At 48.7% G+C, this 19910-nt stretch overlaps 1 protein-coding gene across 1 annotated transcript in view; it reads left to right on the top strand.

Moving 5' to 3' along the window:
• The window catches only part of SPECC1 (sperm antigen with calponin homology and coiled-coil domains 1), a 159733-nt gene extending 154222 nt beyond the window's left edge, over positions 1 to 5511 (top strand). Inside the window, exon 15 of the mRNA XM_087924461.1 lies at positions 850 to 5511. Coding sequence (XP_087780587.1) covers positions 850 to 939 — 90 coding nt within the window. The 3' untranslated portion in view covers positions 940 to 5511. The remainder of the gene's footprint in view (positions 1 to 849) is intronic.
• Positions 5512 to 19910: the final 14399 nt, after the last annotated feature.

Genomic DNA, 19910 nt, shown 5'->3' on the forward strand with positions numbered 1-19910 from the left:
GACAGACTTCCACCCCAGAATCCCCCAGCCAGCCTTCTTTAAGAGGGGAGGACTTCCACTCCCAGAATCCCCAGCCAGGATGCTTTAAGAGGGGAGGACTTCCACTCCCAGAATCCCCATCCAGCCTGCTTTAAGAGGGGAGGACTTCCACTCCCAGAATTCGCAGATCCAGCCTGCTTTAAGAGGGGAGGACTCCACTCCCAGAATCCCCCATCCAGCCTGCTTTAAGAGGAGGACTTCCACTCCCAGAATCCCCCAGCCAGGATGCTTTAAGAGGGGAGGACTTCCACCCCAGAATCCCCCAGCCAGGACGCTTTAAGAGGGGGACTTCCACTCCCAGAATCCCCATCCAGCCTGCTTTAAGAGGGGAGGGCTTCCACTCCCAGAATCCCCAGCCAGCCTGCTTTAAGAGGGGAGGGCTTCCACTCCCAGAATCCCCCAGCCAGCCTGCTTTAAGACGGGTGGACTTCCACTCCCAGAATCCCCAGCCAGCCTGCTTTAAGAGGGGAGGACTTCCACTCCCAGAATCCCCCAGCCGGCCTGCTTTTAGACTTCAATTCCCATATCTGGCTGGGGAGTTCTGGGAGTTTCCTCCACTCACCTTGAAGCTGTCAAGCTTGAGAAATGTTTATTTACCATCAATCAACCATTTGTGCACCCGTCCCTTGGTCCAATTCAATCTTGACTCCCTGAAGTGTTTATTTCAGCTCCCAGAATTCCCCACAGGGCTTTCCTCCTTGGGAATTCTGGGAGTCCCACTCCTCTAGAAGGGGAACCAAAAGGGTGTGTGTGGGGGTGGAATTGCGCTGGATTCCTGTTCCTCTCACCCCGTTTCCTTCCCTCCCTCAGGAGCTGAGCGAGATGATGTACACTGATCGCCCGGATTGGCAAAGCGTGATGCAATACGTGGCACAGATTTACAAATATTTTGAGACTTGAGGTGGAGGAGGAGGAGGAGGAGGAGCAGAGGAGGGAGAAAGAGGAGGAGGAGGAAGAGGAAGAAGAAGTTTGAGCCACTGAAAGAATACCACCGAAGAAGCACTCAATCACTTTAAAAGATCCCCTTTTTCCATTGATTCCTGGTCGGCAAAAGATGGCTCGTGCCAGATGCCAAGATGGCAGAATGAGTCCCTTCATGGCTGGGAACTTTTTCCAGGGCCAGACACCCAACTGTGCCAAAAAAAAACAAGATACTCAAAGCCAAGAGCCCAACTTGGGCGCCCAAGGACTCTTCATGTCGCATACAAATAATTCTCGTTCATTATTTTCTCCTCTAAAACAGCGCTTCCATTTTGCCTCGTCCTTAAGTGGGTTTTCTCCCAGTAGGAACCCTTCCTCATTTCAGTTCTCAGCTCCTGGTGGCTGAGAACTCTGCAGAAACGCAGGAACACCCTTGCCAGCCGTATCCTAAAGGGCGCCTTTCTGAAGGTTTCAAATGAAACAGGCTACACCTGGATTAGAACCAAGACCTCGTTGAACGGCTCGGAGCAGGCTCTGTTTTGTAAGGTGGCCCACCCAATCTGGATTGACCCTCTACAATGGGGGGAAGGGGAGAGCTGTGAAAATGGCAGGTGGGGGTGTCAACTAGGGAACGAGGACACGACACGAGCTGGTTTCTCTTTGCAACCACGACACGAAGAGGCGGCCGTTTTCCGATTCTCCTTGGCATGCAGTTGTTGGGGGTGGGTGGAAGGCCATGTGGAAACAGGGTTTGTAGACCCCCAAGAAACAGGAAGAATTGTGGGAGAGGGAAGTGGGGCCGAGCTCCCCAACACTTACGGTTCAGTGGTGATATTCTACCGGTTCGGCCCGGTTCGACCGAACTAGTAGCTCCGAGGATCATTTGCGAGCGAAATGATTCGCTCCAATGATCAGTTTTATTTCCAGGTTTTCAAGCTCGGCTGCTTCCGCGGGGCATGGCGGATTGCCGCGCATCAGCTGTTTGACACACAGAAAGTGAGTTGCAAACTCTCCCGCCGAAATGTTAGGAAATTTTTGGGGGGAAACCCACCACTGCTACAGCTGCGATGTCTTTTCGCCAGCCGGCGGCTCCTCTGTTGTTTTGTTGCTACATGAACAGCAACGAAACCAGGCCGAAACTCATTCAGCAGAGTTTGTCCTCCGCGGGCCGCTGGTGACTTAAGAGATGGGTAAACACGTTGCATGCTGAACTCCTCCGCCACGTACAACCGGTAAAAAAAAAAAAGCTCAGGAGCAAATTCAGAAAACGTTGGGTGATTCCTAAGTTCAGGATCTCTGCGATTGAGGGGCCCGGTGTCTTCCATCTGACTCGTCTTCGGCGAGTCATCGGCGTCATTAATAATAAGAGTTTGGCTGATTTATGTTGGTGTCTAGCTGAGCGTACTGCTGCTGTCTGGAGTGGTTGAGAACGTCGGAGTCCATCAAGGGACCCTTTGCCCCTTTTCAGTGCCCTTTTAAGGATGGCTTTGTGGTTTTGTCTGGATGGGAGGCTTAGATTTGAGCCAAGGAAGACGTGTGCCGGTCCTGGCGACCACAACGGGCATCTCAGAAATGGGTGGAACGTAGAAAGCGTTGTGTCCAAATGTTGTTGAAAGTAGTACGGGCGCTGTGCAACGTTGCCTGAATGCAAAACACCATAGGGTACCTTTGGGTTTCAGGATCTCCCCTCGGGTAAAAAGATGGCATGAATTGGAGTTGTGGATAGGCACCAACCCTCTGGGAGTAGACACCTAGTAGCTATCAGTGGTGATATTGTCATGCTGCTCGGTGGTGTTCCTGCCATGCTACTGGGATCATCTGCAGATGGGCACGTGGATGCAAGTCAGGGAACTTAGCAATCCAGGTGGTGTCAGTGAGGGCTTGCGGTCACATACACACACACACACACATACCGTACATATACACACAACATCCCTGTTGTTAAAGGGGGAATCGTTGTTTTGAAAATCTGCTCAGCAAACCTTGTTTGCGTCCCCTCCATTGTCTACATGAGCTCAGTACTGGGACCCGTCTTTGTTCCGGATGTCGACGAGGTGGGTAAAACTGGAGGACGGGAGTGGCCGAGGTGTTCGAGATAAACTTGCGGAAAGTTTGGTTTGTCTCAAACCAGAGGAAGTGAAACCCACGGTCTCAGGAGCGCCACCATTTTCCCCGTAGAAAATGGTGCACAATTGGAAGTCGGCACGCGCAGCAGATTCTCGCGGCCGAGAAGGTTAGCTTTGCACAGCGGGAAAGTTCTCCGGGACGCTGGGTGACAGAAGAGTGAAAATTGGGCAGGGGTGACTCAAGGGCCAGTGCCAGGAGTGTGGCAGTCTTAAGAGGGTGGCCAGTCTTGTGTAGAGGAAGGAGTTCCAGGCGTAAAAGACGCAAAGCGAGAAAGCGGTTAAAAGTCGAGAAGGTTTGAGGAGAAGCCTTGATGGTTGCAAAAGTGTAGGTTGGCATCTCTGGGAGAGGTCAGAGGTCGGGTTGGAAAGCGGGTGGTCAGAGTAGCCATCCAAAGAGAAGCAAAGGTGCCACATAAGGGAATTTGCATGTGCCTTAAGGAAAGTAGAACATGGCTGGGCTGGAAATGGCTGTCCGGTTGGAGAAAAGTAGAACGAAAGGATACGGGACTGCAAAATTGCTCCGCGGTTGTTTTTTTTCCCCCGGTTTTGTCCTATTGAGTTTCCCTTCTCTTCTCCAAAGGAACCTTAGAACTGCAAGGGTCCTCCAAGGTAATTTAGTCCACCCCTCGCCCCCAAATCATTTTAGATAGATGGCTGTCTGGCCTCAGTTTGAAGATCTCTGCAGAAGGGTTTTCGCTGGCAACCTCAGGAAAGGGCTCTGTTTTCTTTCACTGGACATCTTCATGATTGCGGCCAGATTCTCCCTGCTCCCACCTCTTGAGGACTAGAAGCTTTAAGAAAAATACAGGATTCACTTCCCCAGGGCTGGGCTAAATTGCCTCTCTGCCATCACCCCAGATTAATGGGGTCACCGTCCTGCAGGAGGGCTCATCTCTTTTTGGATAAGCCAGAAAAAAATGTAGAACGTTGCTTCTTCCAAACAAGCCAGCTAGAAGCCATAATTAGTTTCCAGAATTGTAAACCCGTTAAAAGAAGCTTCTTTAAGAAGGGTGGGCTTCCACTCCCAGAATCGCCCAGCCAGCCTGTCCTAGGACAGCTCCCCCACCCTCTTCCTCCTTGGTCACTAAATTTATTTCCTATTTCATTTGTTCAATTTGTAGAGCTTCCCCTCTGAACGTCTCCAGGCGGGCGATAAGAAGAAATAGATTAATGTTGACTTTTCACGACTACCTCTTTTCCAACACAGGTTTTAGGGTACATCCCATGCATGTCTGTGCAAAACACGCTTCAGGGATTGTGTGTTGGGTGTTTTGCACACCTGGATCCAGAAAGTGCATCGTGTTAGGATCAAGTTAGGGTACGCATTCACTGCTCACAACGCACCGAGGGAGAACAACCCTCCCAAAAGAGACAAGATGGCGGCCATCGCCTGCAATCCAAGCCCTGTGTTGCAATACAAAAAGGGGCGGGGCTCCAATTGCATGGGCCGAGTGGCCATCTTGACTTTTTTGACCCCTGAGATGGCAGAGACCTGGGCGTTCAACGACAGCATTCTCCATTCTCCGACGGTTCACCAGCACCATCCCTTGTCTACACGATCTCCTCAGGAGCTGGCCAGATGCGGTCAAATTGTCAAAATGGTGGCCGCCACAGCAGGATCGAACCACCTCAGCGATCATTATTTCGATCCTACCCGGCGGATACCATTGAATCCAACAGATTTGCTCTGTCAAATGCGTTCAGCAGCACGCTAGCCCTTTACAAGGCACTCCCACTTACTCCTGAGCCCAGAAATGCTGGTACTCCAGGCATAAATGCAATATCTCTCAGCCTTGTTGACTTAAAGAGGTGTGGACTAACTCCCAGAATTCCTCCAGACAGCAAGGCTGGCTGGGGAATTCTGGGAGTTGAAGTCCACACCTCTTTAAGTCAACAAGTTTGAGATAACACAACGTATTAATGGGTTTTCTGCAGGGCCATCCATTTCTACGACCCAGAGTTTATTTTTACTGTAATGGTTTTTTTCACTCCTTTGTGGTTTCTGAGTTTTCTTTTCTCTGTCCTCCTTTAAAAAAAAAAAAACACTTTTGCACATGTGCCAAATTTGCCAGATGCGGTTTTTCCCTCTCTCTTCTCCCCCCCGCCCCTTCCTCAACCAGGTTATTTTTCTTGACACGGGCTCGACGTTTGCCCTCAAACTTGCAAAACCACCGAGAAGTTGCATTGCATCTCCATCCGGCGAAGGATGAAGGCAGCAAGCTTCGAACAGAGAGCACACCAGAATGTACGGATGCTTTGTGGCAAATTTGGCCAAGCCTGGATGTGGTTGCCACGAAGTTTTTATTTAAAACACACACACACACACACACACACACACAGAAACAACAGACTTAACGTTATTGAAGCCGTTAGCGGAAGGTCTGCCTAATATTTCTAATAAAAAAAAAATTTTTTTTTTCCAAAACTGGCTGCGTGTTGTGTGATTGTGTGAATTTTCTGTCCTTCTTCCTGCCAGGAAGGGCTTGATGGACACCTGTCAGGGGGAACTTATTATTTTATTTTCCTTTGAGGGGATTCAAAGGCCTTTAGGGAGCTAAAAGACACCTCCATAAGTTTTATTTTTATTTTAATTATAAACTATTTTCTTTAAATTACAATTACATTTTTTAATTAAAATTATTTTTAAATGAAAAACTGGTTGAAATTATTTTTAAGAAATGTATTTTTAAGACACATTCTTTTAAGAATTTAATTTTTTTTTAAATTAAACTTTTTGTACAAGAGTACAATTATTTTTTTAATTAATCTTTTTTAAAATTACATTTACCTGCTTTTAAAAATTTCCATTTTTAAAAAAACAATTATGTACCTTAAAATACTTTATAAAATATTTTTAAATTAAAATATGCTTCAATTATTTTTAAAGAATTAAAATTATGTTTAAACAAAAACTAGTAAAATGATTTTGAAGAGGTTTATTTTGGAAGAAGTAAATTTAAAAAACTTAATTTTTAAAAAATAAAAATTATTTTTGTACAAAAGTACCATTTTTAATTGAAATTTTTTGAATTACAGATGTTTTTTAAAATTACAATTTTTTTAAAAAAAATTATCTAATTAAAAATTTTAATTTAATTTTTTTTAGATTTTTAAATTTAAAACAGAACAGAAGATGTGATTTGTGGTTTGTTGGCAGAGTCAAATGGGGGAGGAATCAGCAAAAAGAGGGTTTGGTCTCCTGTTCTTGAGATTGGATGACACGCGTCTTCCCTGGAAGGGATTTGGACCTTGGTTAACCTCAAAGTTCCAGGGAAACTTTGGCCAACTGTTAGTCTGCGGGCAGGAGACCACGAGGAGATCCCCTGGCTTTAAATTCGACTGAGAAGTTTAAAAATAACCCTACCCAATAAAGGAAAAAACTTCAAGACCCATCCATACAGTCATCCTGAAACCTATACAGAGGTTTCAGTTATAGCCACAAGCTTTTTATTTTCTATTTCCACGCTGCGTAACAGAATTTGGATGGGAGATCACCAGGAGATCATAGAAGTTTCAAAGCAATGGAAGGACAACTTCCGTCAAGAAAACCGCTTGGGGGGCGTCCATGAACTTAGAAGGAGCCACATTTAATAGAATAAACTCTCTGCAAGGCTTAGACAGGTGGAAGCCCTCCCCTCTTAAAGGATGCTGGCTGGGGGATTCTGGGAGTGGAAGCCCTCCCCTCTTAAAGGATGCTGGCTGGGGGATTCTGGGAGTGGAAGCCCTCCCCTCTTAAAGGATGCTGGCTGGGGGATTCTGGGAGTGGAAGCCCACCCCTCTTAAAGCAGGCTGGCTGGGGGATTCTGGGAGCCCTCCCCTCTTAAAGAAGGCTGAAGGATTCCGGGAGTGGAAGTCCTCCCCTCTTAAATTGTGGCTGGGGGACTCTGGGAGTGGAAGTCCTCCTCTTAAACCATCCTGGCTGGGGAATTCTGGGAGTGAAGTCCACCCTCTTAGAGCATCCTGGCTGGGGAATTCTGGGAGTGGAAGTCCACCCCTCTTAGAGCATCCTGGCTGGGGGATTCTGGGAGTGGAAGTCCTCCCCTCTTAAAGCAGGCTGGGTGGGGATTCTGGGAGTGGAAGTCCACCCTCTTAAAGCAGGCTGGGTGGGGATTCTGGGAGTGGAAGTCCTCCTCTCTACAGTATGCTGGCTGGGGGATTCTGGGAGTGGAAGTCCACCCCTCTCAAAGCAGGCTGGCTGGGGGATTCTGGGAGTGGAAGTCCTCTCCTCTAAAGCAGGCTGGCTGGGGGATTCTGGGAGTGGAAGTCCTCCCCTATTAAAGCATGCTGGCTGGGGATTCTGGGAGTGGAAGTCCTCCCCTCTTAAAGCAGGCTGGCTGGGGGATTCTGGGAGTGGAAGTCCTCCTCTTAAAGCATCCTGGCTGGGGCATTCTGGGAATGGAAGTCCTCCCTCTTAAAGCATGCTGGCTGGGGGATTCTGGGAGTGGAAGCCCACCCTCTTAAAGCAGGCTGGCTGGGGGATTCTGGGAGTGGAAGTCCTCCCCTCTTAAAGCATCCTGGCTGGGGCATTCTGGGAATGGAAGTCCTCCCTCTTAAAGCATGGCTGGCTGGGGTATTCTGGGAGTGGAAGTCCACCCCTCTTAAAGCAGGCTGGGTGGGGATTCTGGGAGTGGAAGTCCACCCCTCTTAAAGCAGGCTGGGTGGGGATTCTGGGAGTGGAAGTCCTCCCCTCTTAAAGCATCCTGGCTGGGGGATTCTGGGAGTGGAAGTCCTCCCCTCTTAAAGCATCCTGGCTGGGGGATTCTGGGAGTGGAAGCCCACCCTTCTTAAAGCAGGCTGGCTGGGGAATTCTGGGAGTGGAAGCCCACCCACCTTCAAGTTGCCAAGGGTGACAAAGGAGGCTTAAGAAATTGGCAGCCTTCAAGGCTGAACCTCAGAGCAAATTACACAAGGGGTGACGAATCTATTGAGGAAATCTCGGCCATAAATTTCTCCGAAGTGTTTGTTTAAATACACAACTGACAAGCCAGTCACTTGGTCAACACTTCATTGATAACCAACACCGCCCCCCCAATAAACAATTTGGACTTTGCAACGTCTTCGTAATAAAATGTGATTGTGTTACATTCAGCCCAAGGTGTTTTTATCGGAAATTAAAAAAAGGAGCGGCGTCTGGAAGAAACTTCCAGAAATCATCTGCCATAGTAGGAGCTGTGTTAATCACATTGAAAATATGCATATTTAGTGATTAATTGCATCCTTCTCGGATCCAAAATAAGCAGGTTTGAAGTGCTAGTCTCTCTCTAGGGACGTTTACATCCTGCTTTCTGTTCAGCTGCAAAAAATATCTAGCCAATTTCAAGAATGCTGTGCAAGACTTGGGCCTGTTCAGCCCTTGGATGGCAGACCAGCAGTAAATCCCCAGAGGAGGCTAGATTGGGAAATGCAAAGGAGGAGGAGGAGGAGGAGGAGGAGGAGGAGGAGGAGGAGGAGGAGGAGGAAAGAGGAGAAAGAGAAGAAGAGGAGAAAAAGAGGAAAAAGAAGGAGGAGGAGGTAAAAAGGAGGAGGAGGAGAAGAAGAAAGAAGGGAAGAGGAGAAAGAGAAGAAGAGGAGGAGAAAGGGAAGAAAAAAGGAGGAGGAGGAGGAGGAGGAGAAGGAGGAGAAGGAGGAGGAGAAGGAAAAGACTGTGTGGTCCTTGGTGCTCTCTGAGCTTGGTGATTTTCTTGCAGACGTCTCCTGACCCAACTAGGGAACATCATCAGTGCCAGAAGGCGGGAAGGGGGAGGAGAAGGATGACGAGGAGGAGGAGGAGGAGGAGGAGAAGGAGGATGAGGAGGAGAAGAAGAAGAAAGAAAGAAGGGAAGAAGAGAGAAGAAAGAAAAAGAAAGGAGGACGAGGAAGAGGAGGAGGAGGAGAAGGAGGAGGAGGAGGAGGAGGAGGAGAGAAGAAGGAAGAGGAGAAGAAGAGAAAGAAAGAAGGAGGAGGACGAGGAGGAGGAGGAGGAGGAGGAGGAGGAAGAGGAAGAAAGGAAGAGGAGAAAGAAGAAGAGAAAGAGAAGAAAAAGAGGAGGAGGAGGACGAGGAAGAGGAGGAGGAGGAGGAGGAGGAGGAGGAGGAGGAGGAGAAGAAAGAAGGGAAGAGGAGAAAGAAGAAGAGAAAGAGAAGAAAAAAAGGAGGAGGAGGTGGAGGAGGAGGAGGAAAAGAAGAAGAAGAAGAACACAAAACACACACACGCAAAACCTGAAGAAAGCCTATAACTCATTGCAATCAGGAAAAGTGAATCTGTGTCACCTCTGGATACAGAATAACAGGTTGGAAGGGACCTTAGAGGTCATCTAGTCCAACCCTCTGCTTCAGGAGACCCGGCCTAGACCGATTTCAGACAGATGGCTTCCCAATTCTTCTTAAAAGCCTCCAGCCACAACCTCTGGACACAAGCCATTCCACTGATTAATGGTTCTCACTGTCAATGGCGATACAGAATTATCTTGGAAAGGGACCTTGGAGGTCTTCTAGTCCAACCCCCTGCTTCAGCAGGAGATCCTAGACCATTTCCGACAAATGATTGTCCAATCTCTTCTTTAAAAACTCCAGTGATGAAGCACCCACAACTTCTGGATGTGCAATACAACTTCAGGGCATCAAATAACCACATTAAATTCTCAAATTCATCGAATCTCCAGAAAGAGCCTATCCATTGCTGTCATAAATTGAGGACTGCCTGCATTAACCAACAATGCACACTTCCCAAACAGACAAGCAAACCTTTCCCAGTGTGGGGTAACAGCTGGAATGCCTGCAAAACAAGGTTTGGTGTTAGAAAAATATTCAAAAACATTTAAAAAGCACATCTTCCTTTCTGTGTTTTGAATGCTGCCATTTACCAATTTATTCCTCTCCGTTTTGGTTGCTTTCGCTTAGAATCCCATTGTGGACATTAGACATTTTCAGATATTGACTGTTTGCATTTGGGGGGGTTAAGGCAGATTTTTTTTTTTCTAGCAAATGATCCAATGACACCTGCCAAGATTGGCAGGATTGCGGTAAGATAAAAATTGGAGGCATAAATTCCCAGCAGTTTTGCTGGGAAGTGCAAAAAGGACCCTTTGCCAACGGTATTAAGAGCTTTTCAGACAGCCAGGATCATCCGGAGGTGACCCAGCCGGATCTCTTATGAGAGGTTCCCGTACGGATCATGTAGCAGTGGCATCCCAGGTCATTTCTGCGCCAATCCAGATCCAATCAAATCCAAGATGGGAAATAATCTTGATCAGGGTTTCTCAAGATTGGCCCTTTAAAGTGGGTGGGGTCCAACTCCCAGAATCCCCCAGCCAGCCTGCTTTAAGAGGGGAGGACCTCCACTCCCAGAATCCCCAGCCAGGATGCTTTAAGAGGGGGACTTCCACTCCCAGAATCCCCAGCCAGCCTGCTTTAAGAGGGTGGACTTCCACTCCCAGAATCCCCAGCCAGGAGGCTTTAAGAGGGGAGGGCTTCCACTCCCAGAATCCCCCAGCCAGGAGGCTTTAAGAGGGGAGGGCTTCCACTCCCAGAATCCCCCAGCAAGCCTGCTTTAAGAGGGAGGACCTCCACTCCCAGAATCCCCAGCCAGCCTGATTTAAGAGGGAGGACTTCCACTCCCAGAATCCCCAGCCAGCCTGCTTTAAGAGGGAGGACTTCCACTCCCAGAATCCCCCAGCCGGCCTGCTTTAAGAGGAGGACTTCCACTCCCAGAATCCCCCAGCCAGCCTGCTTTAAGAGGGGAGGACTTCCACTCCCAGAATCCCCAGCCGGCCTGCTTTAAGAGGGGTGGGCTTCCACTCCCAGAATCCCCAGCCAGCCTGCTTTAAGAGGAGGACCTCCACTCCCAGAATCCCCAGCCAGCCTGATTTAAGAGGGTGGGCTTCCACTCCCAGAATCCCCCAGCCAACTTGCTTTAAGAGGAGGGCTTCCACTCCCAGAATCCCCAGCCAGCCTGCTTTAAGAGGGGAGGGCTTCCACTCCCAGAATTCCCTAGCCAGCCTGCTTTAAGAGGGAGGACTTCCACTCCCAGAATCCCCAGCCAACTTGCTTTAAGAGGGAGGGCTTCCACTCCCAGAATCCCCCAGCCAGCCTGCTTTAAGAGGGAGGACCTCCACTCCCAGAATCCCCAACAAGCCTGCTTTAAGAGGAGGACCTCCACTCCCAGAATTCCCTAGCCAGCCTGATTTAAGAGGGTGGGCTTCCACTCCCAGAATCCCCAGCCAGTATCCTTTAAGAGGGGAGGACTTCCACTCCCAGAATCCCCAGCCAGGATGCTTTAAGAGGAGGACTTCCACTCCCAGAATCCCCCAGCCAGCCTGCTTTAAGAGGGGTGGACTTCCACTCCCAGAATCCCCAGCCAGGAGGCTTTAAGAGGAGGGCTTCCACTCCCAGAATCCCCAGCCAGGAGGCTTTAAGAGGAGGGCTTCCACTCCCAGAATCCCCAGCAAGCCTGCTTTAAGAGGGAGGACCTCCACTCCCAGAATCCCCAGCCAGCCTGATTTAAGAGGGAGGACTTCCACTCCCAGAATCCCCAGCCAGCCTGCTTTAAGAGGGAGGACTTCCACTCCCAGAATCCCCCAGCCGGCCTGCTTTAAGAGGGAGGACTTCCACCCCAGAATCCCCAGCCAGCCTGCTTTAAGAGGGAGGACTTCCACCCCAGAATCCCCCAGCCGGCCTGCTTTAAGAGGGGTGGGCTTCCACTCCCAGAATCCCCAGCAAGCCTGCTTTAAGAGGGAGGACCTCCACTCCCAGAATCCCCCAGCCAGCCTGATTTAAGAGGGAGGGCTTCCACTCCCAGAATCCCCAGCCAACTTGCTTTAAGAGGAGGGCTTCCACTCCCAGAATCCCCCAGCCAGCCTGCTTTAAGAGGGGAGGGCTTCCACTCCCAGAATTCCCTAGCCAGCCTGCTTTAAGAGGGGAGGACTTCCACTCCCAGAATCCCCAGCCAACTTGCTTTAAGAGGGAGGGCTTCCACTCCCAGAATCCCCAGCCAGCCTGCTTTAAGAGGGAGGACCTCCACTCCCAGAATCCCCCAGCAAGCCTGCTTTAAGAGGAGGACCTCCACTCCCAGAATTCCCTAGCCAGCCTGATTTAAGAGGGTGGGCTTCCACTCCCAGAATCCCCAGCCAACTTGCTTTAAGAGGAGGGCTTCCACTCCCAGAATCCCCAGCCAGCCTGCTTTAAGAGGGGAGGGCTTCCACTCCCAGAATTCCCTAGCCAGCCTGCTTTAAGAGGGGAGGACTTCCACTCCCAGAATCCCCCAGCCAGCCTGCTTTAAGAGGAGGGGGCTTCCACTCCCAGAATCCCCAGCCAGCCTGCTTTAAGAGGGAGGACTTCCACTCCCAGAATCCCCCAGCCGGCCTGCTTTAAGAGGGAGGACTTCCACTCCCAGAATCCCCAGCCAGCCTGCTTTAAGAGGGAGGACTTCCACTCCCAGAATCCCCAGCCGGCCTGCTTTAAGAGGGGTGGGCTTCCACTCCCAGAATCCCCAGCAAGCCTGCTTTAAGAGGGGAGGACCTCCACTCCCAGAATCCCCCAGCCAGCCTGATTTAAGAGGGGTGGGCTTCCACTCCCAGAATCCCCCAGCCAACTTGCTTTAAGAGGGAGGGCTTCCACTCCCAGAATCCCCAGCCAGCCTGCTTTAAGAGGGAGGGCTTCCACTCCCAGAATTCCCTAGCCAGCCTGCTTTAAGAGGGAGGACTTCCACTCCCAGAATCCCCAGCCAGCCTGCTTTAAGAGGGGAGGGCTTCCACTCCCAGAATCCCCCAGCCAGCCTGCTTTAAGAGGGGAGGACTTCCACTCCCAGAATCCCCCAGCCAGCCTGCTTTAAGAGGGGAGGACTTCCACTCCCAGAATCCCCAGCCAGCCTGCTTTAAGAGGAGGGCTTCCACTCCCAGAATTCCCTAGCCGCCTGCTTTAAGAGGGGAGGACTTCCACTCCCAGAATCCCCAGCCAACTTGCTTTAAGAGGGAGGGCTTCCACTCCCAGAATCCCCCCAGCCAGCCTGCTTTAAGAGGGGAGGCTTCCACTCCCAGAATTCCCTAGCCAGCCTGCTTTAAGAGGGGAGGACTTCCACTCCCAGAATCCCCAGCCAGCCTGCTTTAAGAGGAGGGCTTCCACTCCCAGAATCCCCAGCCAGCCTGCTTTAAGAGGGGAGGGCTTCCACTCCCAGAATCCCCAGCCAGCCTGCTTTAAGAGGGGAGGGCTTCCACTCCCAGAATTCCCTAGCCAGCCTGCTTTAAGAGGGGAGGACTTCCACTCCCAGAATCCCCCAGCCAGCCTGCTTTAAGAGGAGGGCTTCCACTCCCAGAATCCCCAGCCAGCCTGCTTTAAGAGGGAGGACTTCCACTCCCAGAATCCCCCAGCCAGCCTGCTTTAAGAGGGAGGACTTCCACTCCCAGAATCCCCCAGCCAGCCTGCTTTAAGAGGGAGGGCTTCCACTCCCAGAATCCTCCAGCCAGCCTGCTTTAAGAGGGAGGACTTCCACTCCCAGAATCCCCCAGCCAGCCTGATTTAAGAGGGGTGGGCTTCCACTCCCAGAATCCCCAGCCAGGATGCTTTAAGAGGGGATGACTTCCACTCCCAGAATCCCCCAGCCAACTTGCTTTAAGAGGGGAGGGCTTCCACTCCCAGAATCCCCAGCCAGCCTGCTTTAAGAGGGGAGGGCTTCCACTCCCAGAATTCCCTAGCCAGCCTGCTTTAAGAGGGAGGACTTCCACTCCCAGAATCCCCAGCCAGCCTGCTTTAAGAGGGGAGGGCTTCCACTCCCAGAATCCCCCAGCCAGCCTGCTTTAAGAGGAGGACTTCCACTCCCAGAATCCCCAGCCAGCCTGCTTTAAGAGGGAGGACTTCCACTCCCAGAATCCCCCAGCCAGCCTGCTTTAAGAGGGAGGGCTTCCACTCCCAGAATTCCCTAGCCAGCCTGCTTTAAGAGGGAGGACTTCCACTCCCAGAATCCCCCAGCCAGCCTGCTTTAAGAGGGGAGGACTTCCACTCCCAGAATCCCCCAGCCAGCCTGCTTTAAGAGGGAGGACTTCCACTCCCAGAATCCCCAGCCAGCCTGCTTTAAGAGGGAGGGCTTCCACTCCCAGAATCCCCAGCCAGCCTGCTTTAAGAGGGAGGACTTCCACTCCCAGAATTCCCTAGCCAGCCTGCTTTAAGAGGGAGGACTTCCACTCCCAGAATCCCCCAGCCAGCCTGCTTTAAGAGGGGAGGACTTCCACTCCCAGAATCCCCCAGCCAGCCTGCTTTAAGAGGGGAGGGCTTCCACTCCCAGAATCCCCAGCCAGCCTGCTTTAAGAGGAGGACTTCCACTCCCAGAATCCCCCAGCCAGCCTGCTTTAAGAGGAGGACTTCCACTCCCAGAATCCCCAGCCAGCCTGCTTTAAGAGGGGAGGACTTCCACTCCCAGAATCCCCAGCCAGCCTGCTTTAAGAGGGAGGGCTTCCACTCCCAGAATCCCCCAGCCGGCATGCTTTAAGAGAGGAGGACTTCCACTCCCAGAATCCCCCAGCCAGCCTGCTTTAAGAGGGAGGGCTTCCACTCCCAGAATCCCCAGCCAGCCTACTTTAAGAGGGGAGGACTTCCACTCCCAGAATCCCCCAGCCGGCATGCTTTAAGAGAGGAGGACTTCCACTCCCAGAATCCCCCAGCCAGCCTGCTTTAAGAGGGGGGCTTCTACTCCCAGAATCCCCAGCCAGCCTGCTTTAAGAGGGAGGACTTCCACTCCCAGAATCCCCAGTGAGCATCCTTTAAGAGGGAGGATTTCCACTCCCAGAATCCCCAGCCAGCTCCTGTAATCAGTTTTCTCAAAATCTTTGCTGACCTGCAACAATTGTGTTGTGAGAGCCTTCCTTCCAACTCTGTGATTCTGTAATTCTGATAAACTCATCAAGGAGAGAAACAGCCAAGAACTAAAAAAAAATTTCTGGAGCGTGAGGACAATTAACCAGTGGAACTGCTTACCACCAGAGGTTGTGAGCGCTCAAACACTGCAGGTTTTCAAGAAGAGACTGTACAGTCATTTGTCTGGAATGGTCTAGGGTCTCCTGCTTGGGCGGGGGGCTGGACTAGAAGACCTCCAAGGTCCCTTCCAGTTCTGTCATTTTGCTAAATCTTCATCTCTTAAAGATGCCAGTTTGTGAAACGCTGCTATGGCCCAGCCTCAAGCTATCCATCTGTTGAAAAAGCAATTAGAAATTTTTTTTTTGTTATACATATACACATTTTACTTCATCATTTGTAATCTCCTTATTTAATATATTAATTACTAATTAATGTAATCGTAACGACTAATATTTTCACCTATCTTCTGCTATACAACCACTGATAAAATTTATTCCATGTTTATTCCATATTTAGATTCTGTCTTTTATTTCTGAAGTTAACCTATCTAATTCCGCCCATGTCATAATTTTTCTTATTATTTCTGTGTCTGGAGGTATGATTTCATTTTTTTTTCCAGTATTGTGCATATATTGAAGCTTGAAATTCTTTTGCAAGCAGATCTGCTGAGCTTTACAAGTATTTCATTTAGCGACTATCGTTACAACAAAGGATCGTTTTATCCTCTGAGACGGATTTTAAAGTTGAATTAAAAGTTAGTCCCCAATTTATTCCGTTCGGCGCTGTTCCAAGTTATAACGGCACTGAAAATAGTGACCTATGACCGTTTTTCACACTTAACAACCATTATTGCATGGGTCCCATGGTCAAAATTCAGACGCCTGGCAACTGACTCGTATTTACGACAGTTGCAGCTGTCCCGGGGTTACGCAATCCCCTTTTGCGACAAGCTAAGGCAATGGAGAACAGATTCACTTAACAACCGGGTCACTAACTTAATGACTGCCGTGAGTCCCTTAACAATGGTGCCAAGTACGGTCATAAAAAAGGGCAGATTCGCTTAACCGCCTCGCTTAACGACATCAAAGTTGGCCTCCATTGCAGTCGTAAGGATTTACACCCTTGGGAGTATTATTTACACTTAAATCAACAGCAACGTTTCTACCCGTAGAATCATTTGTTTCCTTGCAGGATTTTGCAAACAACTTCATACTTTTATTTATAGAAACACTTCATAAATTCTTTCCTGGGCAAAGGAGGCGTGACGGGAAAATCCACCCCGTAAAGCGGATTAGAATCCTGTAGAAACAAGAAGGTCCTTTCCGATTAACTTCGAAGCTGACTGTCCCCGAGGGCTGAAGGTTAATGACACTGTCATCTTATTAGGCTAATCTTGGTCCTCGTTTAAAGATTTACAGATCAACAGAGCTGGAAAGGAACCTTGGAGGTCATCTAGTCCAACCCCCCCTGCCCAAGCAGGAGACCCTACACCATTTCTGAGCAAGGGCAGTCCAGTCTCTTCTTGAAAGCCTCCAGGGATGAAGCTCCCACAACTTCCGAAGGCAACTTCTGTTCCAGGGGTTGATTGTTCTCCCTGTCAGAAAGTTTCTCCTTATTTCCAGGTTGAATCTCTCCTTGGTCAGTTTCCATCCATTATTCCTTGTCTGGCCTTCGGGTGTTTTAGAAAATAGCTTGACCCCCCCTTCCTCCTCTCTGTGGCAGCCCCTCAAATATTGGAAGATGCTCTCCTGTCTCCCCTGGTCCTTCCCTTCCCTAGACTAGCCAGGTCCAGTTCCTGTAACCGTTCTTCATATGTTTTAGCCTCCAGTCCCCTCATCATCCTGGTTGCTCTTTTCTGTACTTTTTCTAGAGTCTCAACATCTTTTTTATAGTGTGGTGACCAAAACTGGATGCAGGACTCTAGGTGTGGCCTTACTAAGGCTTTGTAGAGTGGTATTAGTCCCTCCCTTGATCTCGATTGTATCCCTCTGTTAATGCAATTTAGGATTGCATTGGCTTTTTTGGCTGCTGCTGCACAACATTGGCTCCTATTTAGCTGGTTGTCCATTAAGACTCCAAGATCTCTCTCTCATCTTTGTGATCCGGGCACCAGCTAATCTGAACCGAACCTTTGGCTTAGAAAAAAAGACCAATCGGAACCATCTCACACTTGCTACCTTGTGCCAAGAGTGAGGAAAAAAAAAAAAGAAAGTCACAGCCGATTGTACACCTCGTACCCTGGATTGAGTTTGCACAACCGATTCCTTTTCTGACACAACTAATATTTTGCATAGGTTTGTTCTTTGGGTGGGCAAATAGCTCCCACTTTGAACCACAAATGCTTTGTGGCTGTGCCTTATGGGATTTGCAGTTACCTCCATCCATCCATCCGTTCATCTACCTTCCTATAGTCTACCTTTACCTACCAACCAACCTACCTGTCCTCCCTCCGTCCCTCTCCTTCATATATATATATATATATATATATATATATATATATATATATGTATATGTATATGTATATGTATATGTATATGTATATGTATATGTATATGTATATGTATATGTATATGTATATGTATATGTATATATATATGCATGTATGTATGTATGTATGTATGTATCAGGTCTTGGCGTGTTCGGGTCTTTTCCCGTGTAAGATTGAGAGCATCTTGGCAACGTTTCGACGAGGTCCCACTCGCCATCTTCAGGCTGGTGCTTTCGGCTTCGTGCTTGTGCGAGCAAAGCGTGATCGAAGCTGCCGTCTCCCTGTATATACTGGTGGGGAGGTTGGCTGTGTTGTCATTTCTTGATTGGTTGATGGAGTTGATGTTTGCAGATTGGCTGGCTTTTTCGAAAGAACATGTGTGGCTGAGGTATTGGCTGTGTGTCTATCAGCCTCCTGCGTTGTAACGACCTGGGTAATGGGCTGTGTGATGACCTTCTGAGTTCTATTGTTGTGACGTCCTGGATCTTGTGCTGTAATCTCCTGGGTCGTTGGCTCTGTTGCAACATCCTGAAGTTTTGTGGTGTAACCTCCTGAGTTCTGTGATGTGATAGCCTGAGCGGTTGCCTGCGATGTGACATGCCGGGTTTTAGTTTGGCTCCGAGTTTGAGGCCTGGATGTGTGTTCATGGCCTGTGTCCGTTGGCTCGGTTTGGGGGTCAGGGTGTGTGGCAGCTGGTGATGCAGCCGTGGTCTGGTTTCTGGACGGTGGTTGTCTTTCGTCTATGACTATGTTTTTACTTATACCTATTATCTTGTAAGCAATTGACAAAATAATAAATAAAATATCTATCATCTATCTATCTATCTATATCTATCTATCTATCTATCTATCTCTATCTATCTATCTATCTATCTATCTATCTATCTATCTATCTATCTATCTATCTATCTATCTATCTATCTATATCTATCTATATCTATCTATCTATCTATCTATCTATCTATCTATCTATCTATCTATCTATCTATCTATCCTCTTACCTAGCTACCTGTCTACACGCCCCTCTCTATCATATGTTGTTTTGAATTTAAGAAATGTTTTCCATCTCGGTTTCTTGTTCTGTTTCGGAGACCAAATGCCGCTGTTTTATCTGTAGCCGCAAAGCCTGCTGGCTGCGGATCCCGGATGATAAATACGGCAATCCTGTGGCAATCACAGGAAACAAGAAGATACGGGACCGGCAACTTCAAAGGAGCTAAAAACACCACCAGACAATTCTAGGGAATTGGGTGGAGACCTGGAATGGAATGGAATGGGAGGACTTTGCAACACTTCCTTGCAGTCCAAAGGCAACTTGGCTTAGATCCATTTTTTTTATGACTTGATGGCTTGAATTTTGCAGCTGAACACAGAGAGACTCACTTAATCAGCAATTTAAGCTAAATGCAAATAAATAAATGAAATATATGAAATATATATATATATATGAATGAAATATATATATATATATATATATATATATATATATATATATATATATATATATATATATATATGAATGAAATATATATATATATATATATATGAATGAAATATATATATATATATATGGCATTCAGCTTTGTTTGGGTATTTTCCCACGTCACTGTAGTTGTGGAAAGTTGTAGCAACGTTTCGGCAGAATCTCATCTGCCATCATCAGGCTTCTGTAGTGTTCATCCGTATATAGATTTGTTTTCTTAAGTTTTCGCGGGTACTTATATGTATGGCATTCAGCTTTGTTCGTGTATTTTCCCACGTCATTGTAGTTGTGCTTTTAAAGTTGTAGCAACATTTCGGCAGAAGCCTGATGATGGCAGATGAGATTCTGCCGAAACGTTGCTACAACTTTGCACAACTACAATGACGTGGGAAAATACCCGAACAAAGCTGAATAACATACATATATATATATTTATATATATTTCTCTCTCTCTCTCTCTCTCTCCCCTCTCTCTCCAGGTTTGGTTTCTTTCTTGAGCCAGACAGAAGAAGCATTTGTCTGCCAGTTTAATCATCTTGCTTATCCCCAGAGCAATTTCCTGGTTAAACAGAGCCAACTTCCAGGGTTTCACCAGACCGTGAAAAAAGGAGGAGACGAGGTGAAACCTGAAAAGCCTTTCTGAGCACTCGTCCTAAAGGCGTCGTTAACGCTTTGCAAAACCCAAGCTGGCCGGAATTGCGCCTTACAGGTCGTGCGAAGGGATTTCTGGGCGTGCAAAGCTACCCAGGGTTTCGCGAGCTGCTTTTGATGGCTTTTGCGCGAGGCGTGGAGCCGGGCGGGGGAAGCTTAGCTCGCAAATCCGGATTAAAGCCGGGGCGGCTGGTTTGGCTGTCCCTCTCGCGTCCCCTCCGGTCACTCGGTTGGATCACGTGTCTTGGGAGACCTAGAGGGATTCGCTGACACTCCCACCCCCGTCCCGCCCGCAGGGGAAGATGGGCAGGGTGGTTTCGTAGTGCAGCCGGCAACGCCCGGGCTGAACCTCGGGGAGGTTGGAGGATAAGCAAAGCGCA

Source organism: Pseudonaja textilis, chromosome 1 (genome assembly GCF_049901715.1).
Source record: "Pseudonaja textilis isolate UNSWEBS1 chromosome 1, rPseTex1.2, whole genome shotgun sequence".
Taxonomy (NCBI): Eukaryota; Metazoa; Chordata; class Lepidosauria; order Squamata; family Elapidae; genus Pseudonaja; species Pseudonaja textilis.